The sequence below is a fragment of the Frieseomelitta varia genome, unplaced genomic scaffold (genome assembly GCF_011392965.1).
Source record: "Frieseomelitta varia isolate USP_RPSP 00005682 unplaced genomic scaffold, Fvar_1.2 scaffold_890, whole genome shotgun sequence".
NCBI lineage: Eukaryota > Metazoa > Arthropoda > Insecta > Hymenoptera > Apidae > Frieseomelitta > Frieseomelitta varia.
In genome coordinates this window covers 33,956-60,265 of record NW_025110690.1, presented here as the reverse complement: position 1 = coordinate 60,265, position 26,310 = coordinate 33,956, and the positions used below count along the sequence as shown (strand labels likewise).

Below are 26,310 nucleotides of genomic sequence, written 5' to 3'. Positions count from 1 at the left end.
GAACGTAATAAATATGTATAATTTTTATTAAAAAGCAATGGCAAGCTGCTTGTGCAATATCTGTTGAATATTTTTATTGACTGTTTCGAATCTAAAAAAAAAAAAAACTTTAAAGACTTCTTCAGCTTCGTTTTCACGTAATATTTATTTATTTATTTTTTTTCTATTTACATAATGAAGATCGTGATGAATCGGGACATATTTAAAACACCCCTCAAATACGAAGTTACGTGTTAACGTAACTAACACAGTTAACACAGTTCATATCAAAGCCGCTATGTGCGTACCGCTTGACAACATAACCGACGTTAGTGGTCAGAGACGAGAACGTAGCCTTAATCGTGAATCGAATCCATCATAAACCAGTATACTATCTAGGTACATGCTACGTTTATTGGAGAATCGCGCGTGCAATTGCAGCGAATCGCACAGGTGGCGTATAACCGAGGAAGTTGTAAGTTTTCTTCGCTGCACACATTTCACGGGTATAGCGCGTTGAAATATTCGTTACTCCTAGTCCGACGTATCGTGCGTTCACGATCTCGAAAGGAATTCCGTAATAAGCCCCTGTCGATATCTCTGATTCTTCTTCTACTTTAATAACAAAGAACTCTGGTTATACTAGTTTCATAACAAAAATCGTATAATTAAAAATCTCTTTCGGCCGAGATCGTTCGTCAAAACGGGTTTGTACGCAGGAACGGGGACAATTTTGAAGTACCCGCCGCGCCGCGTGAATGGAAAAACTCGACGTTGCGCAGACTCGATCGTATTCGCGCGCTCGCCGCAAGAAAAAAAAAAAAAAAAAAAAAGAGAAAAGCGTGTACGAAAAATATCGGCCCGTATCCCGGACGGCGAATAAACCGGCTACCGTAAAGACAATGTTCGAGCGACGAGTAAAAGAATAAGGGGAAGAGAATGGGAAGAAGGTGGGAAGAAAAGGAGAGACGAGACACGGTCAGGATAAAACGCGTCTCCGTTAAAAAGAGACGCGAACGTGAGACGCGGGAGGGAACCGGTACGAGAAGTGGAGGGGAGAGGGGTCCTCGCACGCTTCAGCACACGTACGATGCTCCGTTACGCGCATGCGCCGTCCCGCGAGCGGTTTCCATCTCCAGCAGGCCCCGCGCGCTTGCTAAAGCGACCAAATAATCTGGATGGGCTGTATAGCGTGCCAGTCGCGATCAAGTAGGGGAACGGGGGCCTGTGGGCCGAGCGAAGTGGGGGGAGAGATCGATCGTTGGTGGGAGAGACGGGGCTCGGGGCCCGGCTTAGCGAGGAGACAGCGAAGCCTTTCAGTTGTTCACCAGAGGTCGGCCGTTCGTGTGCGTCGAGTCGATTTGCGGCCTCTGTCCAGGATAACTGTAAATCCGTGACAAAGAGAGAGAGGGAGAGAGAGACAATAAAGAGAGAAAAGGACAGGCAGTAAGAGAGAAAGAAAGAAAGACAGAGACCTTGGACTGACCGAGAACAGAGAGAGGCTGATCTATCTCTGGACTTCGCGAATGTCATGCATCATCGTTAACAGTGAATCGTTAACACTATCGAAACAGTGGTCAGAGAAGAAATTTTCAATTTGCTTCGTACTCAAATGTTCTTGCCACGAACATGTTTCTTCTAATGCTTCGAGATGGATATTAATTGGAGATGCGAGCACGTCTAGCTTGCTACTGTGGATCACTGACATCGCTGTAATTCTTGGGATTCTACTTTGCTGGCAAAAAAGTGATACACACACGTTCGCCGTACGTTGCGGTGCTTTTGAGAACAGACAGTGATTACCTGATTACCATTAGAAGCACGTTCGGAGAGACTGAAAGAATAATCATTGATGCGGTTGATGATTCTAAGGAACGCAACTGCTACCGGTCGTGGGAATGGTGGCGTGAAACTATAGGGTGAAGTGTCACGTTAGCGCGCGTCAACTTCCGTCAGGATGCCGAAAATCTTCCTGATCAAGAACCGGCTACATCAGCAGCAGCTAAGGCTGCTGGAGGCACAACACCTTGGGAAGAGTCCGCCACCTTGTAATGACAAGGGAAGTCCTCTCGACAGTGAATCCGAACCGCTTAGCCTTATCGTGAATAAACACCAATGTAAGTTTCAATCAATTATCTTCGCTTAACACTGAAACACTCTTAAATCTCCGTAGAGAATTTTACTTAGAGATGGAGAGTCAAAGCTTTGATTTACTTTGGCAAATTTCTTATCGGCGAAAGACACTTGACGCGAAAATCTGTAATAGAAGATAAAAATTTCAATGACACAACCAAAGTGTCAAATTATTCGATAACATGTGTTTTACATATCTATGTCCAATCGAGCACGTTAGTTTCTAATATTTCACGAAACATCAATTGTCCGTTCAATTGAAGAAACCGCAAATGCAAATTGATCAAAGATGGGCTCGTGAGAAATTGTAACAATTTCTCCGTGTCGCAATAAATATCGATCCACAGCGGAGATTGCGAAGCCGGTTTCGGCGGTTCATTAAAATTCTCGGTTTCCTTCGACTCGGTGAGACTACTTTCTTGCACTTGATTGTCCGAAAAGAGAGAGAGAGAGAGAGAGAGAGAGAGAGAGAGAGAGAGAGAGAGAAAGGAGAAGTGCGTGCGCGAGAATATTTTGGGCCAGTCCCGCAGGTGCAAACGAGTCGGGCGCGCACAGGTGCCGTTGCAATTTAGGAGTTCCTTTGCAAATTTGATTTGTGGCGCTGTCATTATCTCGTGTTTTGCATAATGCGTTATTGTTCCACGCTCGGTTGCATTAACATTCGAAAACTGACACTCTTTTTAAATGATCTTGGTAGCTTGCAGGAGAGATAAATTCCATGCTTCCTTACTTAGCAGCGCGTACAGATCGATCAAGTTTATACCAGAATTCGTAGAAGAATGTGTTACGAAACTTCGTCAAAAGCTATAATCGTTTCTTTCAGTAATCGTCGTGCAATTTTATGATCAAAACAGCAGTAAGAGTAATTAGTTGCGGTTTACATAGGAGCTGACACGAGAAAAAAAAAAAAGAAAAAAAAGAAAAGCGAGCTGTTTCATTATCACGAATTGCGTAACGATCATGTTCGTCTCGTCTCGCTTGTCATTGACAACGGATCACTCTTTCTTTGCGGCGGTCATCACCGAACAACGGTATTGTGCGTGAACAACGGCGTGTAAACAATGTTTTCCGCGTACACCACGCCACGTTATTTCCACGAACAGCAGGATTTAAACAGGAAAATGAATTTGATAATTGGCGAAACTACGTAGTAAATCGAACGCGATTAAATCGTTCGTGAAGCCAAAGTCAGATCAGTGACGTTAAATATTCCATAAGACGAAGAGGCAACAGGAGTTTGTGCGTTCCGTGTTTCGAATTTTCAAGTTCGGAAACAAAATTGATGTTCGGTTATGTAATTGATTGGAAGACAGGTTAATTGGGTTTTCAGCCTGGGGCGCCTATTCGGTGGCCATAGCGCGCGATGATAGCCTGACGTGGTTCTTTTACAACGGTATAGTGAGTAGACGGGTCCCGACGAAGCTGATCCTAAACTGGTTTAGAAAAATGACTCAAACCGGTTCCTCTTTTTCGTCGCACCCTTCTTCTTCTTTTTCTTCTTTCGTTCTTTTTTCTTTTTTTTTTTTTTTTTTTTTTTTCTTTCCATGCCGTACAGACACGGTCGATCGTTTCGAGAGGCTCGATGTCGATGGCCCCGTATCGATTATCACGCGCCGCAGGTGCAAATTTACTTTCCGGCGATGTTACTCATTAGCCAGCTCGTGTGTCAATTAAACGTACGAAGACCGGAACGCGTAATTTCTCTCCCTCCAGAGACAGAATGAAACGTGGTTTCGTTGGCTGAAAGGGCCCGAAAAATTTTACGAGCCATTCTCATCAACAAAATCGGCAATCGCCGATTATCGTGCGATAAATCCGGCGAAATTGTTCCACGTTTATTAACAACGATTGCCACCGTCACGCAGCTGTTTTCGCACTAATACCTGGCCCGATAATGCGAAAGATCAAGCAGATCCCTACGTAAGATAAACAGATGCGTATTTAAGTTAATTTAAAATTTTTATTAATTCGCCGCCGTTTTTCGATAAAAGTTCCCCGACCGCAACAGCGATCACCTTTAATCGAATCGATAATAGCTGCATTATAAATGCATTGTAAAGAAATGGAGATTTACCTTTGATAATTCAGAGCAATTGTTTCACCTTTACACTTGCATCAGTGTCTCGTTAATAATCCAAGATAAAGAAACCATTGAATATTAATACGCGCAAAGTCGTCGTACTTCGTAGATTTATTGCGTTTATCCGTTAGATGAGATTCAACAATTTATCAGAGCGACAATCTACGCTGGAACAGTCTGACGTGTCCGCGTAACTATGAAAGCATACATGCATTGCCTATGCAGAACGTGTGCTGAGTTTTTCTCTCTCTCTCTCTCTCTCTTTTTTTTTTTTTTTAAAAGCGTACCTTCGCATTACGCGCGTGGACGTCTACGACGTCCGACCAGCCGCTTCCACGGTTCGAGCCGGAGACATCGACGCCCGCATACGCGAGACGTCACGACACTTTACACGCGCGCTTTACACCGTAGCACAATCTAACCGCGTAATTCGTATGCGTACAGCATCGGCGTCGTTTCGCTAATTGAATAATATTCGTCATATTACGTTACACGAAACTCACGTCCTCGAAATATAAAATGTAGATAAATTTCACGTGAAAGACTATATGATCTTCATATAACAAAATACGAATTCCTTCCACTCCAAGATACGCAATGATCATCTAAATTTGCATGGATTTTACGACGTTCTTTTCCGAAAAATGGCATGTCTCCTATAAATTTATAAACACGTGGGATAACAAAATAAAATAAGCTGATACGAGAGTTAAAATCGAATTACTATGAATTTCACGACTCAAGGGCAAGGAGAATGTTCATTCAGAATGTGGCTTTTATATTTACGAGACGTTTCGCGCATTACGGTTCAATTTGTTTACACGACGTTTCGCATACGCGTTACGACGCCCGTTACGACAACAATTTTCAAGTTTCACACGGTTCCCGCGCGAATTGCGCAACGGGGAACTCGCACGAGCCGATCGTCAATGTCTGTGATTCGATGACGGCCAAGGCGAGCTCGGCGCTCGCGTTGCTAGAATCTCGTACCCGTGATCGAGGAAAGATGGAGAGGGAATGATAGAAGGACGTGGCCGGTTCGAAGTCGTAAGTAGAAAAGCGACCGAGAAGAGCCAAGCTCTCACATTCCCCGAGTCGGAATCTTTATTGGATGGTTTTTCCGCTTGATCCAGGATTTATCGTCGGTTATGGAAATGAGATGAACGATAAAGCGAAATTATGCTCGCCGGAGAGATTATAACGTGTAAACGAGCCTTCGAGCATTTAATATTGAGATTCAGTGGTTCTCAATTCTTTCGCCGTGCTTTAAAAAAGATAGATACGACGGATCGTGGACTCTTACGCACTTATAGGAAATGAAATTTGCATGTAGAATCCACGATTAATATTTAAACGATTTTGTATTTTTTTTTCTGTATTCTCAGAAATATGAGGTTTCCATGAGAAGTTGCGCATCGTTTAATAATCAACGTGGCAATTTAAATGCCGGATTAATTTAATTTACATTAGGTACGTGATAAGCGTTGATACCACACTTCATTATTTCTTAGAAAGAAAAGGACGCTACTATAAAATGATACATATGATACATGAATTCATTGATACATAGCTACTATACTTATCCATTTGATTGCCACTTACAAATTTAATTACAATCAATTGTAATTTAAGTTGAATTGACGCTTATAAATTTAATTACAATCGAGGCAAAATTAAAGTCCGCCTCGAGTCACCGTGTTAAAATACCACTGCCGTTTGTTTTTCGTACTGTTTATGGCGTTCATTCTACTTGCAATTAGTCGTCAACCAAAAGGAGATCGTGTATTGCCGCCGTGCGCCTAGAAATTCAACGAAGACTGACGACAAGCATTAACAAAGATTCTTTCAGTGAAAAGATGTAGGTACAGGTACTGCGAGTTTCAATCAATTATTCACAGTTATTCACGTGGTAAGAGATTAGTTTCCCGACCGAACGTATGAAATTTTCTTGCCAAGTCCTCAACGAGATTCGCGAAATACCATTGAAAAATTGTGTCACTTTCCAAAGCCAGCGTATGCAGGGTATAATGTACGACTAGACGAACGCGTAGCACTAGTCGGAGGCGACGCGACGTTCGGCTGTCGTTGACACGTAGGTAATCGCGCACCTGTGCCAAAGACTAGTACACCAGGATGTGCAGTCATTGTGACGAATTACAATGCACCGCTCGCGGTGTGTTCGTCGTGCGTGCATTTCGAAGCAGGCGCGTGTGCGTGTTGTTTCGCGTGTGTACTGGTATGTGGGTATCAGAGGTACGGGTTTCCTCTAGCGATGGGAATGACAATCACGCGAGAAACCGATCGTACGTGTATATTTTCGAAACTCGTCGAAATTCTACTTACTCGATGGACCGTTTCGCCGCGCGAATTGCGAGGAAATTCTCGAAATGTCTGAAAATCGTTCTCGTAAATCACGCTGTACCGCAGAGTTTTAATGCGGATCTCTGGGAAAACATGCGAAGTAAAATAAAATGTCCAAGGTAAATAGAAATTTCTTTAGTTATGTTGCGCGAAAATGCATGAATATCCTTAGTCCAATCACCGCGAAGAAACGTGAGCTGAAAGGAACCTATCGAAGAACAAGAATTTTCAAGAGGGGACGAACTTAATGACGGATTTAATTTATTCTGTTTCTTTAGTCACAGTCCATAAAAATCCAAAGAATCCATAAAAACCCGCGACTTTATGTCGCCGTCGTAAATTTTAATTAACTGAAAGTAATTAACTGAGAGAGCAAAGATTATCAGAGGACAGCTCTTACAAACGGTCTTAAGAACGGCGCACGGCGTCTAGCGAACAGGGTAAATGTCGCGATAGGTACATCGCGGTCGGTTGGCTTTGAAACGACACAGAGCGGTGTGGACCTCTGGCCGCGCGGAGAACAGGTTCAGCCTGTGATCGAAAGCAGGCGTAAGCAGGTAGAAGACAGAAACGTGGCTACGTCTGTCCCGGTTGGTACGCACACACGCGACTCACCTGTTCACTGACACGCTGGTGGACGCGCACACGGGGCATACGAGTCCCCGCACAGAAACAGCCGCATTAACGACTGTGCTGTGCCGCGTGCGGAGGCTAATGGCGCAAGAGGGCCGTGACCGAAATTCTTTCGAAGCAAAGGGGCCAAGTGCAGAAAACGCTCGGGCTCGATAAATCTGTTGCGACCGCCGCCGCGCCGTAGAGAGTCCTTGCAAGTTTTACCACCACTGCGCGTCTCTGCTTTTACTCTTCGAGTCTACTCGCGATCATTCTCTCCGCCATTTAGATAATGTCTAACTTCCTCGAAGGTTTATCTTTTTTTTTTTTTTCTTTCCTCGCTGTTTTCTTTTTCTTCTTTTTCTCAAAGCAGATGCACCGTTGCACCTGTGAACCAGCCACTTTCGTGTTTTGTTTCCGATCTCTACGTGCAATGCTGTTTCTAGAGATGGGAACGAGTATCTCACGAGTAGGTTCGAATTTTTTTCGAACGCAGGATCCGCTATCAAACATCATTTTCCAAACGTGTCTGACACATGTGCGAAAATTGATGAAAGTCGGGTGAGGTGTATCACTTAGGGCTTCTCCTTCGACTACTTACTAATCCTCTTTCGAAACAAGTGTAGATAGTTGTTCGCAGGCTTCGAAACGTATTATATAAAATGAATATAATTCTACCTATGAAACGAAACTTCAAACTTGACTCGGAAGTGCATGGTACGACTCGATCCCATCCGTAGCTACCTCTCTTCTTCTTCATGGTGAGGATGTGATACAAATCAATGGTTCAGTCTCGGCTCGAATCGGAACGATCATTTCGTGCTAATCAGACGCTTGCAACAGTTCTTTTTGAAACGAAAAGTTACATACGTAACAAGATGTGAAACCGCAAAGGAATAAAGCAGGTGTATCATTGGGAAAAAATGCTCAGAGTTTCGGCCCTAACCGAAAAATTCGTTTTCCTCCCTCTCTCTCTCTTTCTATTCGTTTTTGCCTTACAGTTGAAAAAGAAAAAAGAAAAAGAAAACAAAAAATATCCATCAGAGGAGAAATATCGGCTTGCATTCGCGACGCGTGTTATTACGCTCGGCGAACACTGTAATTAGGAAGCCGCGGCGCGTCGACTTGGTCGCGATCTGCCGACACCGCGAGCACATCAGCATTCCGTGACGTCTTGCTCGGTGATTTTTATTCTTTGTACGGACGAGGTAATTATTCGAAACGAGCGAAACAAATAAAAATTGAGCGAAAACTCAAAATTAAATACGCTCCCACTGATTTTGCTAAATATGTTTTTTAGATAGCTATTTACATAAAGGGAAAAAACTGAAACGTGTATCGTTAATCATTGTTGTCACTTCAATTGCGGTTAATCTAAATTAGAGATCTAGGTGAATTTGATTACGAGACTGACTGCTTAATCGTCCCGCCGTGTGCATCTCTCGGATAAATTTCAACTGCCCGTATCTCTTGAAATTTTCTCGCGAGTAACTGTCCGGTAGTAAAGTCGACGACTATTTTATTCCTCGAAATCGTGTGAAATGTCATTTACGTCACGACGGAAGAAACGTTCTAAAAAAAGATTTGTTTCTCATTGATTTGTAAAGGAGCTGCTCACGAAAAGAAGCTGTTAAATCTGTCGCGCACGGCGCGCGGCATCGTTGCAGTGATCTCGCGATAATCGTCGCTAAAGAGCCACGACCGAGAAGAAGAAGAAGAAAAAAATAAAGAAAAAAGGAGGGGAAAATTTTCCGCTTTGGCGTGTTGGAGCTACGTCCGTTTAATCGCGCGTCAGTATCGTACCGGTTTTTCCTGCGCGTTTCCTGTAAAAGACGACGTAAAAGAGATGGAACTCTACCGATTACGTTTCTGTATATGTAACCAATGTCAAGGCTCACTATAGTTCTCGAAAACACGTTCCACGCGTCCTCTGCCTCGCCGTGTAGCATAATTAATGGAAAATAATGAAAGAGGAAAATAGCAAGCCTTTAGACTACATATTTGCATTTGTTTACGATTTAAAATGATTTTTTTTTAAATTTTCACACTATAAGGATTAACTCTTTTCATCTGCCACACCCATCTGCCATTTTTAATATAATTTACGAATTTTTGAAATTTATACACGGTAAAATTTCATTTATCTGAACTCATCAAGGCATAGAGTTCATATGGTAAAAATTCAATTTTCGTGCACGTGGTATTAATGTAAATTTATTAATTATATGTCGTTCAGATAATAAAATATGTCGTTCGTGTTTGAATAACAGGATTCATTTAACTGAACATTAATATTTTGTTCCAATATAAATGATATTCAAATGTATTCAAATAGCGTAACTTCCGAAGTTCATATTATAATAAATAATTATAGAAATTCATCGATCAATCTTACTGTTTATGATTTTTCGCATATAAAGAGTTCAAATAATTGGATCCAATTATTAAAAATTCATTTAAGAACGGAATCAACTAAGATTCCAATAGAACTTCGTTATGTGAGCCTTATTTACTTGAATAAAATTACGATGAAATATGCTCATGCTTGAGTGTACTTGTTGAACTTCTAGTATATACGTAAACGAAAAATCCTAGATATTGAAAAGGCTCATAATTTCTCTGATACAAACTTTAATTATACAAATTGTCTTCCAACATAATTGAAGTAAAATTCCAAACTAAAGCCAACGACTAAAATACAAAACTTGTATCAGAGAAATTAGAGTGCAAGAAATGAGGAGAAATTTATAATACCATAAAGAACACGAACACTTTCGTTCGTATATTCTACAAAAATCATTCAAATTTCGCTGTAAGTCCGACTGTAAAGTTGCTCTGAAAAAGTAGTAACTAGATCATATTGGCCGCTTTGCAATTAATAGCGCTAGTGTTGAAGTATCGCGTACACTTTTCAAAGTCCCTAGGAAATCAGGAGATCGTAGATGACACAACGTGAGAATTCTGCTTCCGTATAGTTGGCAGCCGCTTCTTTCATCGTGACTTTTCACCGAGTGACAAGGTCAACCGCGGAAGATGCCTTGATCTTCCGTTTCACGCGGTTAGAAAGGCGTTGTTCGCGAGAGAGGAGAGAGAGAGAGAGAGACGTCGCGGTCGAAGAAGAATTAACGGACGACAGGAGGAGGGACAACGCGTCTCCATTACGTAAGGCAACCGTGGTGCCTGCGTGTATAGTGTCACCTTGCTGTTCGCGATGCTTCGACCCACACACGGTACCGCTACGCAAACGCTACGCAGCTAGGTTGCAACGCAGCAACACTGACCCTGCTCTTTCGCGATTCTCCTTTCCTCACACACCTTGCCAATCATTTCTATTCGACCCTTTCGTCGAATTACATCGCAAAAAGGAATATTCCGCGATTAGGTAAAGCAATAATTTATTCCGCATCAGCGAACGCGATTATCGACTGATTAGGAGTTTTATTGGGTTGTAAACTCTGTTTCAGATATCGCAGTTAAGTGCTGAGATTGAAACAATGAGTTAATATATTAATTGTTAATATTGATTTATAATGTATAATTATTAATCGTATTATTAGTATAATTATTATATATGTATATTATATATATAATAATTATATAATTATTAATTGTAATAGCATAAATATATCGGGTTAGATTAAACTTTCAGCATTGTTGTTTAAACATTTCACTTACGCGACAAAGTTTACTTTGCTGGGATTTAGTTTACAACGTAAATAATCATTGATATTGTAATTAATAATTAATAGTAATTAATAATTACTATTAATAATAAATAATGGATAATTGATATGTCATTATAATAATTGATTAACAATTTTATTTTATTAATAATTAATGTAGTGCAACTGATGCGATGGCAATTGATGTGTTAATATAGCGTTTCATTTTCAATTTGTTCAACCAATTTATATTGCCAAATTCTGCTTAATTCTAAATTGTGACTATGAAAAATAATTTCCAAGGATTCCGTTACCATTTTTTCCATTTATTCTACAATTTTAAGAAATTTGAGTATCGATTGTACTTTGTGTACAATCAATATTGTTTGTAACTTTAATATTTCATTATGAACATTAATATAGGATGGCAAATATTTAAATCGAGACAAATTATAAATAATTCGCTAAATGGTCAGACGTATGAATTTCATCAATATGAGCTTATCGTGCAATTTAAGTCGTGAGGCAAATGGGTTAATAGTATAAGGATTCGTTGAATACATTACCATAAATTCCACATTTTTTAAATATCATCGTACTTTTTTATAGAAGTATAAGAAATTTTAGGGATGAAGAGATGAATTCTTCTTCTTGTTTTAATAATATTCTCATCTTCAGACATACTCTTACCAATTTCGTAAAAATTGGAAATATTTAACAGATTGATGTTTTCTAAAAACGAGTACAGGCCAATCGAGAACCAGAGTTATAAAATTATACGTCGATAGAGCAAACAAGCATGACGATGACTTATACATAGTATATCTATTGGATTCATTTCAATTGTATGAGTTTCTGAAACTCTAGACGCTTAGAACTATTACGTGTTTTGGCTCATTTTCTCGGCGTTCTACACACACACACACACACACACACACACACACACACACACAACATTAACAAATAGTCAAGATTTTTTCCAAGCTCTATCTCGCTACGTACATACAAGACTCATGATCATTTATTCATGATGTTTAGACTACAGAGACTTATTCATTTAACGCAGGTAATACGTAAAACTAATAGAATATCCAAAGTACTCCATAATACTCGTTATCGTATTTACTGAATTTCTTAATTCGTGTTCAGAAAAATATGTGAATTTGTATAAAAACCTTCGCATTTTTATAGAAATTCTATTATTCGAGATTTTCTATATAGAGTTTCTCTTTTACGCAAAATACTTACCAGAAGTAGTTAATAGGATTTTAATGCGTAACGTCGTTTAGTTCTTTAATCTAAAGGTGTCTTTTAAGATAGATTCTTCTTTATTAACTGTTATTACACGTTACGTGATTCATTAAATATTACAAGACATTTGTAATTAGTACGAATACCTTACGTACGTTTTTATAAGGCTCGTAATTATTGCAAATACGTCATTACTAAAAGAAAGAGAGATACGTGGATTAGTAGGTTTTATACGACTCGTGTGATAAATAAAAAACGATGCACGTGTCAAATAATGATGGTCATCGTGTCGATCGGTTGTAACGAATTCGATACAAGCATCAGAATAATGTCGATCACGTTGTCATTCACGGTGCGCATTCTTTTCAACAGTCACACCTTATTGGTCGTACACGTGTGTCGAGTGTAAGATGGCAACCGAGTTGTATCCCCTAGATGTGAGATTTTATTTAACCCTTTATAGGCAATGTGGACTATTTATGCACCAATTGGAATGATCAGGCCATTTTGGAGTGAAACGTATAGTATTTCATATTAATACATAAAGTCAGATCAGCGATTAATGAAACTTGAGAATAAATTTTTTAAAATTCTGAACAGTCTAGATATTGAATTTTTTAATACTATAAACAGTCTTTTTAAATCTAGCTGACTTTTGTCCTTTCGAAAGTATAATTTATTCACTCGCACCTACATACATGGGTTTTAATATTTAATTTAGGAATTTCAGAAGATTTTAGCAAATATTTTAGGATTGCTTTTAGATTTTTTTTAAGACCCCCAAAACGATAAAAAGAGAAATTAGGTATAATTGTTACAAGTGACAGAAACTTGACAAATGTAAAATTCACACAGGAGAGAATTAAATTTTTCTAAGACAATTTATCATTTGATCCGGTCAAATCATATATTACAAAACTTAATGAGATGCACCAATTTAAAGTATCTTAAATTTGGAGTCAACCAGAAACGAATTGACTATATCTGTGATGTTGGCTGCAAAAATTAAAACTCTACCACGCATAAAAATTATTTTCCCCTCACTCTGATAATAATACTCCAAAACAATCTAACATTTATTCCGAAGAGAAACTGAAGCCTTGTTTCAAATCTAAAGACAAATCAGCGATACAATGGTGTCTTTCGATAGTAATTACGCCTGATTCGCCGCGAAAATCAGGTTCGTGACCGATAAAACGGATCTGCAGATCGCATCGAGCCGATCCACATCGGTTACGAGTCTTCCAATGGTACGCTTTCAGTGGCACAGGTGCGCGAGTTGGTTGAAATCACTGAAAAGTATCGAACCTGTGGTGGATGGGATGCAAAGTGTGAAATCAGCCGGCGAGAGAGAACAATGCCGGCGTATTGTTTGTACGTCATTCGTGTGAACGCGAATAAGCGATAAACGGGCAAGTGGCGGGCAAGTGAAGTGGCGAAGGTTCGTAGCACTGCGGGTAGCCAAAAGGAAAGGAAAGGAAAAACTGGAGAAAAAAAGGATCCGAGGGAGTGGTCGGACGTAAGTAGGTCGGCTAAGCCGAGGCGTTTCGTCCGATCGAGCAGAGAACCAACCACGAATGGCTAACGGGTCGAGGCTTCTCCCGCCCGAATGAATATCCAATCTGGCTCTCTCTCCGTTTGATCATGAACTTTGTCCCTGTACAATGCTCGTACAACACGATACGAGTAGTCGTCAACGAAGAGTGGTCATCATTTTCATTTAAATCGGTTCTTTCCTTTCGCCTTTTCGTAGATATGAACACATTGTCGACAGTTGAAGAGATTAGTTGAGAAATTAATTTAAAAAAAAAAAAAAAAAAGAAAATGAAGTTAATCAGTTTGACTCAGCGAAATGACTTAAAGATGCAAATCGCCAGTCAGAATGTCGTATTTTTCACTGCGAAGGCGAAATTCCAACAACTCGTGTCGCGAGGCATTGAAGACGGCGGATAAACGACCGAAAGAAAAAAATGCAAACGCGACGTCACCGCGTTCGTCATCGTGGACTCTTCAACCCGTTACTTTTTAACGTCAAGCCCCGTGGGGCTCGCAGTCGAACGTTTCTCGCTCGCCTTGGACCATATCTTTATAGCGATCGAGTTCGCGGGGCCTCATTTAAAATGGAACTGTCTACGCGGCGCGCCGGTTGCTCAGACCCGAGCGTTATTATCGTAGTATCTTTGTCATGTCTTCTGACTTCTGCAACGAGGGAAGCCCTCGTCAACTACGCGACGAAATCACCTGCGAAACGAGAACCGAGAAATTTATAGAGGTAGATTAAGCCACGATATCGTCAATCTCCCGGTAAATTCGCTTTGCAGCGGCGCGTCTTCCACTGGTCGCGCGCTCTTCTGGCGGCCTCAGTTCAATTTTTGCACGATACACTTGTTCTTCGTCTTCTTCGGATAGATGTACAACAGGTTCCTCCGATATAATAATAGCGTCATTATCGGGTTTTGTGCACGAAATTTTTACGATACATTCGTTCTCTCGTCTTTCATTGCTGTACGAGTGCCTCTGATAATAGTAACGACAGTCATCATCAAGTTTGCTCGATTTATCCTTGAGGAGTCATCGACTTGCAGTTTTCTTTATTTTATTATTTCATACATGGTTTTTCTTTTTGTTTTGTACAAAGTAGTATTATATTTTTCGAAAAAGAACTTAGACTAATTTTACTATTTGCAGCTATATAGGATGTAGGAACAACTGATAAACGATAAAACAGAATACGTACAAAAATCCTGGAAACTTTTCCTTTCCATGTTACAAGATGTATATCTGTATATATGTATATCTTTTTTCAACACGTAAACATTTCCACGTAATCAAATAAACGCCATACGAATTACATTTCAAGTCTAGAGTTAAGTATATTCGCACAGATTCAGTGTGCCTTTATCGTGTAAGCGCAGTAGAGGAACGTACAAAGAGAGTTAGTTTAATATAGAACGAACGTTACGGGGGTGTTGCGTACGGTCAAGGCTCGAACAGCTATCAGATCTTTCTCGTTCACCAAGAGACCGTTCAGTCTTTCTTAACCGGTCTCTTCTCTCCCTTCTTCTATCTCTGTCTCTTCCTCCCTTCGATTCTCAACTCTCGATAAGGGACTCGAGACGGCTGGATCCTCGGTACAGCTAAATTGCTCGAAGACTCGGAACGCGAGAGAGAATCGAATGGGCATCGCTAGTCTCTCGGCAGGGAGCTGCCTCGTCCCTGCTGAAGTGGAGACTCGAAGTACCGGTTCTTGCTTCTTCCTGTCGCTCTCTCGTAGCTCTCCCTTTCTCCCTCGCCGTCCACGAAGAGAAGAAGGGCGGAGAGAAGAAGCGAAGAGAGAGAGAGAGAGAGAGAGAGAGAGAAGGACAGAGGGCACTTCCTCCGAGGAGGGAGGAAGCGACTCGACGGCGAAGAAGAAAGACGAAGAAAAAGATCGGTACGCCGGTCACGAAGCTCGCGCAGGTATTTATAGCACGGCCCCGGACCTGTTCGAGGGATTTGGTCCGAGAATCTCACGTATACCAGTCGATTCTTTTCTGTTCGAAGGTTGCTCAACACCGCGAACAGGGCCCGCCATTTTGGTTCCTCTCCAGCGCGGGCCCGCTTGTTACCTTCGACTTCGTTGTGTGACGCAACCGCTTGCGTAAAAGTCACGTCGTTAGAAACGTTCTCGAAAAAGCTTGGCCCACTGGTGTTTCTCTCTCTCTCTCAGTACAGTGAAATCTTCTTTCTCTCTCCCTCTCTCTTTCTCTTTTCAATCGTAAAAACGCGTTTCGCCCGAGGGACGTGGCTCTCGCGATTGTCTGGGTGGCAGCGGGACATTTGAAATTCTAATGATCATTGATTTGACAGATGCCGCGTACTATATCGACGCTTTCGAAGATTGACTTTGATTAATGGCAATTTCGTAGTATTTATTATTTGGATTGTCCTTGAAGAGGTACGGAATATGAGGAATAATAAGAGCTGGAGCTGAAAGTGTGAGACGCTCGTCTATTAGGAGATACAATCTTCTATCGAGAAAATCATAGAGTTAGCGTTTTCGAGAGTTCATTTCGATTCTTAACTCATTACGGAGTACAACATGATCATTTTGTAATTTCAATAACATTCTGTTTCTTAATGAATCGATGACGTAAAAAAAGATGATAAAAATTCATATGTCTTCTGTAATTTTATGAAATTTCAAGGAATTGAACTATTCATAATATTATGGTGATATTATGCTCTTTAACGAGCTAAACTATTCATCTCGATAAATTTCATTTCATAAGTCAAGATTTATATCGGCAGTCGTGAGTGAGAAAAAGAATTTATTCAGTAGAGCGGACTGTTCGAATGAGAAGTAACATTCGCTCTTGCAATTAGATCTTGCGGATCTTCATGCATTTACAAAAGTGCACAAAATGAAACGCAAATATAAAATTGTGCTCTATTTCTTTAATATTACGTCCGTAGAGACATAAATTCACCTATAGATTGAAACAAAAAAAAAAAGTAGCCGTAAACTTAGTAGCATTATTGCAACTCTCAGCTCTCGAATTGATCACAAGCCGGCAGTTGATCGGGAGAAGAAATTTATTCGCTATTTAAATTAATGCGTCGAAAGCGTGAACAGAGATGAAAACGCAGAGCGGAAAAGGCTTTCCTCGTGACTGGCCCCATAGCCGGCGCGCACGTGCCTTGCAAAAAGCGGCGCGGCGCGGCGCGGCGCGGCGTGTCCTCGCGGCTGGTTTCCTGGTTTCCGCTCGAATGGCTTCGCCGGCCGACGCGATGTCCTCGTGCTCCATTCGCAAAACGCAGTCGGTGTCAAAGTCAAGAGAACGCAGACACCGGAGCGAGCCCGACGATAATAAAGAGAAATTACAAATCCCGATCCTATACGGGGCAAACACCTCGGGGCCCGGCCCAACTCGATCAAACGATTCGAAACCGCGTGTAATTGCTTCCCAGTCTGTCCTTGAAGGGCGCTCCTCCGGCGTCGCGTTTTACCCGTCGTAAATATCATTGTCGAACGATGGAAAGTTGCAGACCGAAACGTGTGGCTTGCTCGTTTCTACTTGTACGCGCAAGGTTATCATTATTTTATATTCAGAGTGTCGTTCGATCGAGTAACGCGCGTAGCTGTAACGCGAGCTTGAACAAGGCGAAGAATGTGAAAAAGATAACCGTAAAGCGAAGTACGTCTTGTGGACGTTGATAAAAATTGGGAAATTTCGGTACGTCGATCTTTGTCGGTAATTTTTAATGATTTGTCAATTTTGAAATTGACAGGGAGAACGACAGCGAGACATTTCAATATTGTCTCGTACTGCTCTCTTTCTTTTAATTGAGAAGTTTCTTTGAATATTTTCATACCGTTTTCAATATTAAGTGTCAACATCAAAATTTATTTATTTTACTGAAAGTAAAATGTTGAAATTTGTCGAAGCCTGTTAACTGTTGGCTCAGTAATTTTCAGTGTTGAACACAGACTCTTAGGGTTTTTTAATATACATACTTTATACTTTACAAAATTTATTTCAATTTAAATATTTCTTGTATACTTTGATTTATATATTACGTCGTGAATTATTTACTACATATTATGTACTTTTCTCTGATATAAAGTTATTATTCAACTTTTCGAAACAAACATGGTATACATGTTCTAAGATTTTTGACCGAGTGTGTACTTAATTTAATATTTCGACTATGGCTGATTCTATATAAAAATATAAAAAAATTCTACACAAAAATTAATTGAAACAATCGACTCTTTTACTCTTGTTTAATGTTTCTTAATCGTTCTTTTAAATCGTTGAATTTTTCGAAACTTTCTACACTTTTTTCAAACGAGTATCTCAAACGAGGTGATTTAAACGGTTGATGGAATCTAACGCCCTTCACTGTTTATAAGAGAAACGGTTTTTCGAGCGAGTTTTAGTGGAAGTTCAAGTTAGATCGTGCGCAGAACAGCGTCGCTGTTCGAGGACGAATTACGAGACGGTGCGTGAAGGACGCGAAGGAAAGAGAGTATAGCATGCGATACGGTACCTACGAACCCCCTCAAGGTTGCTCATAAATTCAACCATCCAGGAGGAGAGCCCATATTATAACCGTTTGCTCATTACATATTCCAGACGCGTCGGACATTGAATTTTTCGTCGCCAGTCGTAGCCGAATTAAATTTGCCAATTTAGGTTAAGTTTAGTTTATGTTTGTCTTCACATTGAACAGCTTCGCAACGAACAACATGATCTATTCCACTTTGATTTATCAAGAGTACCTATGTGCTCTTCCACACTCTTCACAAAAGTTCTTCTCAATCGAAAATCTTACATTTCAAGATTTTCAAGCATCACCGGCCTTAGTTTACGATTTAATAATTCTCTTAATAATTCTCTTTGTAATCATAGTATTGTAAAATTTTTCGACTATCGCAGCACCTTGACGCTCCAAATATTTTGCAAATAGTAACATTACAAACACTTGAAATATCTGGTTATTCGAAAATAAATTTTCCGTAACAGAGATTAATCCTCTAGCCACGAGTAACCCTAAAATCACGTTCCATTTAATAGTAACATTACAAACACTTGAAATATCTGGTTATTCGAAAATAAATTTTCCGTAACAGAGATTAATCCTCTAGCCACGAGTAACCCTAAAATCACGTTCCATTTAATAGTAACATTACAAACACTTGAAATATCTGGTTATTCGAAAATAAATTTTCCGTAACAGAGATTAATCCTCTAGCCACGAGTAACCCTAAAATCACGTTCCATTTAATTTCCATGGACGACGATGAGATTTCCTTTTTCTTCACTTACATATTTTGATTACGTTTTATACTGCAATTAGTTAAGTACCATAATAAAAATTCAAATGAAATGAAGAAAAAACGTGCTGAATGTGTCCTGAAGTATCATAGCAAAGTCACTCATTGTTAGGATAAGAGTATTGCACAAACATGAGAAAATGTAATAACTATACGTAGATCGTGAGAAAACGGACGATGATCGAGCGACAACCCCGGAATCGTTACGCAGCAGTAGCCCAGTATCTTCGCCACCACCACAATGGCAGTCAACGAACACACCAAATAACGCACCAACTAATGCATCAATTAGCACAGCACCACGGCGATTCATTTCGAGCATCCTCGGCGGAGATATCCCGTATGGAAGTAGAGGGCATGTTATGACTAGAGCGGAACGTAAGGACTACAGTAGCCCACCGATCGCACCCTCCTCCAACGATACTACTCAATTTATCGCGAAATCGGAGAAGCTGGTGCTGCCAAGACCGAGCACACCTCCAAAGACACCAAGGGTCGAACCACCGACCAGGGTTTCGGTCATTCAAAGGGTTCCTTCACAAAGCCAATCGACGTCCAGAAGGGAAGATAAGATCGAGATACCACAAACTCAAGAACCGGAACAGGTAACCCTATCCCTTTGTTTATACTAGTTTCCTTCACGCGTTTTCGACTTAGGCGTTTTCCCTCTAATGTCAACGTAGCTACTTGTTTGTCCTTTTGCAAGTTTTGCAACGGTTGATGATATATTTGCAACGTACGATAATACAAATTAGAAGTAATTATAATACGGTACTAATATGATGTGTAGTAACAATAGTATGACGATATGGACTACAATTCAGTTTCGGATAGTATAACTTGGTAATAATTTTTGAGACAGTATATAGCACAATAGTTTTGGAATAATTGTAGGAATTTTAAATGTATTGTACCTTTAGTAGACTGCTGATTTTCATCCAAATTCATGATTACAAGAAAATAGAAAGTAGATAGAAAATTATTACACATGAAATGTTATACAGAATACTACACTTTGGATATTTTGCAAGTATATCTTTCCATATTATGTACATTCTGTGTAATTTTGAACCTTCAACATATAAAAATCTGCAGTCTAAACTAAGATCAACTAAAAAAAAAGATTTTTAATATTCTAACAAAAACTTAAATCGTCGTATCTTATCTAATCACGCATACATATAATCATCCTTACTCATTTTTCTCACACTCGCTAAAGTTTTCCAGAAATAGAAAATACAATTTAATCAAAAAATGAACAAAAACAAAAAAAGATAAGGGTTAATTGCACAAATGTTCCTCATCTTTCGAACTCTCACACATAATCGCAATGGCGCGCAGTTCGCTTCGCTTGGTTGTTCACAAATCGAGGCTTGATTTGTCTAGCGCGTTCCCCTCGCGTACAGTCAGCATCATTATCAGGAAGAATTTGAATACACATTATACACGTGTGCATATGTTAATGATTAGCGATCGAGCGATGCTCGGACGCTGCGTAACAGCTGACATTGGACGTTATCTTTGCAGGAGCAGCCAATTGATTACGCGGTACCGAAGAGAAAAGAAGAAGACGAAGAACGAGGCCGCGAAGGCGCAAAAGTTTCGCGCGCGATCGGTAACTCGATTGCTAGGCCACTTTTGAACATGAGACTGTCCGGACCCCAAATAGTCCACGCCGCTGCTGGTCACGGAAGAACATCAAATTCCGGTAATTCCGGCAGTTCGGGTTCCAGCGGCTCGAATAATTCGGGAAGTTCTACTTCGTCAAATTCGGGCGGAAGCGGCAGCTACTGCGGCGGTGGTGCTGTCACAGGTGGAAGCGGAGGTGGCGGTGCTGTTGGTGGAGGCGCTGGAGGAGGTATGAATCCTGGGGGTAACGGTGGTCGTGGCAACTATGGGCCAAGTTCGCCACCTACTGGTTCCTTGCCACCTTTCTACGAGTCACTGAAAGGCGGGAATAATTTAGCAAATTTTGCCAATCAATACAACAGCACTCAAGGTACGACAAGATCTTGGAATCATAAACGCAATTGGTGGATTGTTTTCAAATTTGACTAACGCAATCACGACTCAGTTGCGCCTCATTGAAATGACAATGAAATCTAACAATGTTCATGGGCTTTTATGACTTGGTGTACATGCTGCATATTTATAATATTACAATATTATAATATAATTTATAATATTATAACTTAAATGTAATTAGTTAGACTACGGATTTTGTTGCGTTTATAAGATATATGAAGTTGCAAAAATTTATGTGAAAGAGCGAAATTTTAAAGCAATAATTTAATAGACAGTGTACTGTAGTATCATCAGTTTGCTATAATTTTCACTTTATAATGTTGATCATTGTCTACCAATTGACACTTTTCACTTTATAATGTTGATCATTGTCTACCAATTGACACTTTTCACTTTATAATGTTGTCATTGGCCTACCAATTGAGACAATTATATAAATCCATATTCTTACTAATGAACATATAAAAAGGAACGATATCTTATCTTTAAACGTTACTCATATTTTTACTGTCCAAACTAACAGGGCGAAGTGAAAGATGTTACCGTAACATGCAATTAATGTGCAAAACACTCAAAAATCTATTACCAGTTACAACATCTGATAAGTAAAACGAATCGTTGTTCAGATCTCATTTCTCCAATCGTGTTCAAATCATACGAACCTGCTTAAATAGCCGTAGTCTACTGATAAAACTCTCTATCGATGGAATACGAATACAAATAAATAATTAATAAATAATAAATAATTGTCTCAGGGAACGGTTACCTGATACCATCGCCGGCAGTAGGGATGGAGTGCGACGCCGGCCAGCAAGATGTGAACTCGCAGCATTCGCAGTACAACGCCCAAGAGGGCAAACAGTACTCCCTGCTACAGAATGTTTGCGCGTCGTACGGCCTAACATTGAAGGAGGAGGAAGATCTGTCCCCTTACAAGATCCAGGCGAACGATTTACTATCTGGACAGTACGGCGCTTACGACGATACTGGAATGATGATGGACATGGTAACCAGCGCTGTTGTGGATCCTCTTCAGTTCACCGCCACATTAACATTTAGTTCCCCGTCGGATCACACCGCTCTCCTCGAGAGTTTGAGCGACGCTGCTGATTTGTTTCTACCAAGGTTACCGACTGAGGACGGCAGCAACGATCTCCTCGAGGAATCGTTGCACTCGCCAGCCTCGGCTGCAAGCGGGATCGGCCAGGATGGAGGTCAAATGACAACACCCGTGGAACCGAGTGTCGATCCTTTCCCGGAGCACAACATGGCTTTGACGAGGGGTTTCGACACGTCGAGGTAAACGATTGATTTTCCCGTATCCGAATTGCTTTCGATATTCACGATATGCTTATAGAAGTATACGACCAGATTTAATCGATGAGCGAGAATAACGGAGCAGTAAAATCAAACTAGAAATCATTATTTCGCGTGTAGTAAAAGAAAGATAGATTTCGTCTTCTAGGGAAGACAAAGTTTCGTTCGGAACCAAACGTGTTTAAACTGCGTATTTAAAACGTTTACGTGTTTTAATTCGATTGGACTTCGTTCGCTCGCACATTTATATACGTCTGTGTCTTTTAATTTCGGACAAAGTCCGATGTCTATTGTGTAATTGGCGAGCTCCGATTGCTAGAGCCCCCCTAACATTGATTGTTTAAAAGCATGTTTGTTTCAAGTTCTCAAACTTTCGATATAAAATATATCAAATCTCTGTCTCTCTCTGTAATTTTTCAAACCATGCAGTTTATAATTATTATAGTCGGTGTAGTCAAGGAATTAATGAAGACAGCCAACTAGACGTTAAACATGAGGTGTTGTAAAGTCTCTAATTGAACTGGATATTAAAATCGTGAAAGGGAGCTGTAAAATTCGCATTATCGTCGAGAGATTCTCATGAATCAAATGAAGAATGAAATCAAAAATTGTTTGCTACCCGTTGTGGAGTAATACAAATGAACAACCATCTCTGTTTAGACACTACACTGCAGCTCCTCAACATTTCAACACGCCCAAACTAGGATTGAGTTATACCACCGGCGAGTCGAGTTATCAGTCTGTTTCCAAGGAACGTCCGGAATTGGCGCTTCATATTAATCAAAGTCATCAACACCAGTCGGAGCCGCAGCTGCAACAGTTGCAAATACAAGTGCAGTTGCAGCAACAGCAACAGCAACAGCAGCAGCAACAGCAGCAGCAGCATCAGCAGCAACAATCCGCAACAACCTCTCAACAGCAACACCAAGGACTACTCAGTCCAGGATTAAGCTTCACCGGTAGTGGTTAGTGTTTATATCGCTTCTTTTTTGTTTCATTCTTCATGAAACAACTTGCATAGAGTTGTCACTCTATTAGTTATATTCTTCAAGTAAAGCGTTTAAAGCTGTTACTAAAAATATCATAATCTATAAGGTGTAAAGTGTTACAAAAGATATATAATTTATAAGGAATGAAACATCTGAGGAACGAAATACAAATGATATATGTTCGGTATATTTATATGGAGATCATGTATGAAAAATATAATGAAGCTCTTTTTGTCAATTTTCTAATGCCATTCCATCGCTTGCTAGCTGGAAAAATGCATGATAAAATAATCGAGGAAAATTGAAATAATTTAGATTTGAAGATACAATTTTAAATCCACAATATTTTGTAAGAAATGCATACAATAATAATAACAATAATATTAGTTTATTCCTAGTATTAATTAGTTAGTTTAATTTAATAAACTAGTTAATGCATTCTTAGCAAAGTAGTATTAATTAAATTAAACTAACACAGGGATAAACTAATATCTGTATTATTTTTTTATACGTCAAAAATGTAGGACAGACATCTGTGGTCTTCATATATTCATCCACTATAAGTTACGTCGGTGTTACGAGTACTGCGTTATACTCAAGAATAAAATTAAACGTTTGATCACGTTGATTTCAGGTCTGGAACTAGATTCAGGTAGCAGTGTGGGCGGAAGTTTACCAAGTCCGGGAGCAGCGAGCTGTTCCTTGGACGCCGCCTCGACCAGCACATCGCCGTCCTGTGCTCTGATGGAGCATGCACCGAGTCCGGTAGCTACAGTTTCATCCGCGTCGGTGAATACCGTGCAACCGACTGGACCAGTCGGTGAACCGCCACTGTCGCAACGGGTCGGTGTACTTCAGCAAAGGGTAAGCACCCGAGATTGATCCAGGCAAAAGCATACTTTTTATTTAGAAACTCGAACACAGCTAAGATAATCTGTATGGCACTGTTGCTCGATCCCGAAAGCTCCCTCTTCTTTCCTTCCCTTTGCTTCTTCTTGAGCTCTTTAGCTTTATATTTGGCGGAGCAAAATGCAGGTCGTCTGTAAGAATACCTTGCAAAAGCTCTGTCTCAGGTTTCTCTGCTTGATACACCAGAACGCTTGAACATTGCCATATAGATAACCAAGATCTCTCAGATGATCATTATTCGTAGAATCATTATCGCTGTTCCATTCAAAACTCATCGAAACACGCGCGACTATGCAATGCCAATCAAATTGAGTGCTTCATCCGTCATCGAAATTAATAACGTTTTGCAAAAACGTGTTAAATAATAATGGAATTAACACGCTGGTTTTCTTTTAGCTGGGACTGCCCGGTGATTGTCAGCTGGAGTTCGTAAACGGCGGCCACGGAATTAAAAATCCTCTGGCGATCGAGGGTCAGAGACAGGCTGCGGCTAATCGTGAGGAGGAGAGGGCGGCTCGACCTCCGCCTGGCAAGGTGAACGTCATTCTTTGACGCTTTTCCTCACTATATATCGCATGATTTATTAAACTGCCCGGAGATTTGCATACCTCCAGTTGTAGATTTAGTGCTTTGCACGCCTAGATACCAGTTTCTGATTACTGTTCCAGTTTTGTCATTGTTACATATTTTATGCAGTTTTACATACTTGTTAACGCGCCAAGGAATATCTGCAGAGGACATTCAATAAGTTATTCCGTGATAAGAGACATTTAATAAGGAGTAAAAGAAACATTCGTTGGTTTTCAGGATGACGATCCGAACCGCTTCACGTGTCATGTGTGTAGCAAGAATTTTAGCTTGCAACGACTGTTGAATCGTCACATGAAATGTCACAGCGACGTGAAACGTTATTTATGCACGTTTTGCGGCAAAGGTTTCAACGATACGTTCGACCTGAAGAGGCACACCAGGACGCACACCGGCGTTCGACCTTATAAGTGCAATCTTTGCGAAAAGAGTTTCACCCAGCGCTGCTCGCTCGAGAGCCATTGCCTTAAGGTTCATGGTGTTCAGCATCAGTATGCGTATAAGGAACGTCGTACAAAGGTGAAGGTCAATTTTCCACTCATTTCTGAATCGCGATATTTCTTATACACATTTCTACTCTTATATTTAAAGAAGTATCAAAAATAAATTCAATTAAGTATTTAATTTAATTATTTCTAATACACAGTGAGAACATAAAAACCATTCGTAACGAAAGCTACAGATACTAGCGAATTTCTTATACACATTTCTACTCTTATATTTAAAAATAAATTCAATTAAGTATTTAATTTAATTATTTCTAATACACAGTGAGAGCATAAAAACCATTCATAACGAAAGCTTGACTAGCGAAATATTTATCAAAATCGTAGCCAACTTGCAAATACATAAGATTGCTATAGATGAAAATTAATCAGTGCCTCTTATTTCTGTTCATTTCATTCAGGTATATGTATGCGAAGAATGCGGTCACACGACTCAGGAGCCGGAGGTGCACTACCTCCATTTAAAGGATAAGCACCCATACAGCCCAGCTTTGTTGAAGTTCTATGATAAGCGACATTTCAAGTTCACCAACAGCAATTTTGCCAACATGTTGCTCCAGGTGCGCACATAGACTCTGATTAGAGTATGAATTTAAAAAATAATACCTCATATAAGTAACAAAAAAAAAAAAAAGTCAAATATATGAAAAGTAATAAGAGGTAATGAGATCGATGATCATGAAAAATTCGTATGTTTCTCCGTTCCTTGACAGACACGAAAAAAGTAAAGGAAATTACGAAGCTAGATCAATAGGGAGGGGGGGAGGGGAGGGGGAGGGAGGGGAGAAACGTAACAGACAAGAAAAAAAGAAATCTGATATTCGAACAAAAAGAATAGCAGAAAAGAAAACGAGACTCGAAATTGTGACTGTTCAGGGTGGCTTGTTGCAACGGGACTCACGGAATACGGACAGTTGTGTAAAGTCAGCCTCGAAAAGCCTCGAAGCACCTCTTCAACGTGCCACAACGTTGCTGCACCTGGGTCGAACTTCCAGTTTCTGAGGAGCAATCGCGATGGCATCATGCAAGAGGATAAAACAGAAGAAAGGATGAGAGGGTGAGAAGATGAGGAAGAGAG

At 40.2% G+C, this 26,310-nt stretch overlaps 1 protein-coding gene across 4 annotated transcripts; it reads left to right on the top strand.

Annotated features, from left to right (window-relative positions):
* The first annotated feature begins 1,205 nt into the window (after nt 1–1,205).
* Nucleotides 1,206–26,249, top strand: LOC122537189 (transcriptional regulator ovo). Of its 4 annotated transcripts, none has more exons than XM_043670196.1 (10): nt 1,206–2,096; nt 19,058–19,503; nt 20,426–20,897; nt 21,679–22,222; nt 22,901–23,205; nt 23,864–24,093; nt 24,535–24,672; nt 24,946–25,245; nt 25,634–25,792; nt 25,946–26,239. In XM_043670196.1, the coding sequence occupies exons 1-10, from the start codon at nt 1,937–1,939 to the stop codon at nt 25,958–25,960; spliced, it is 2,769 nt and encodes a 922-aa protein (XP_043526131.1). In that variant the 5' UTR covers nt 1,206–1,936; the 3' UTR covers nt 25,961–26,239. The 4 variants fall into 4 exon arrangements, with proteins under 4 accessions (XP_043526131.1, XP_043526129.1, XP_043526130.1 ...); XM_043670194.1 differs by having other exon boundaries at nt 1,208–2,096; nt 22,901–23,199; nt 26,109–26,249; XM_043670195.1 differs by having other exon boundaries at nt 1,208–2,096; nt 23,864–24,072; nt 26,109–26,249.
* Nucleotides 26,250–26,310: the final 61 nt, after the last annotated feature.

Excerpts from the sequence above, each read along its gene's own strand:
- LOC122537189 (XM_043670193.1), top strand. The coding sequence starts at position 1,937 with ATGCCGAAAATCTTCCTGATCAAGAACCGGCTACATCAGCAGCAGCTA. Across the intron at positions 22,223-22,900 it reads AGGGGTTTCGACACGTCGAG|ACACTACACTGCAGCTCCTC; the intron begins GTAAACGATTGA and ends ATCTCTGTTTAG. Across the intron at positions 24,094-24,534 it reads TCGGTGTACTTCAGCAAAGG|CTGGGACTGCCCGGTGATTG; the intron begins GTAAGCACCCGA and ends GTTTTCTTTTAG.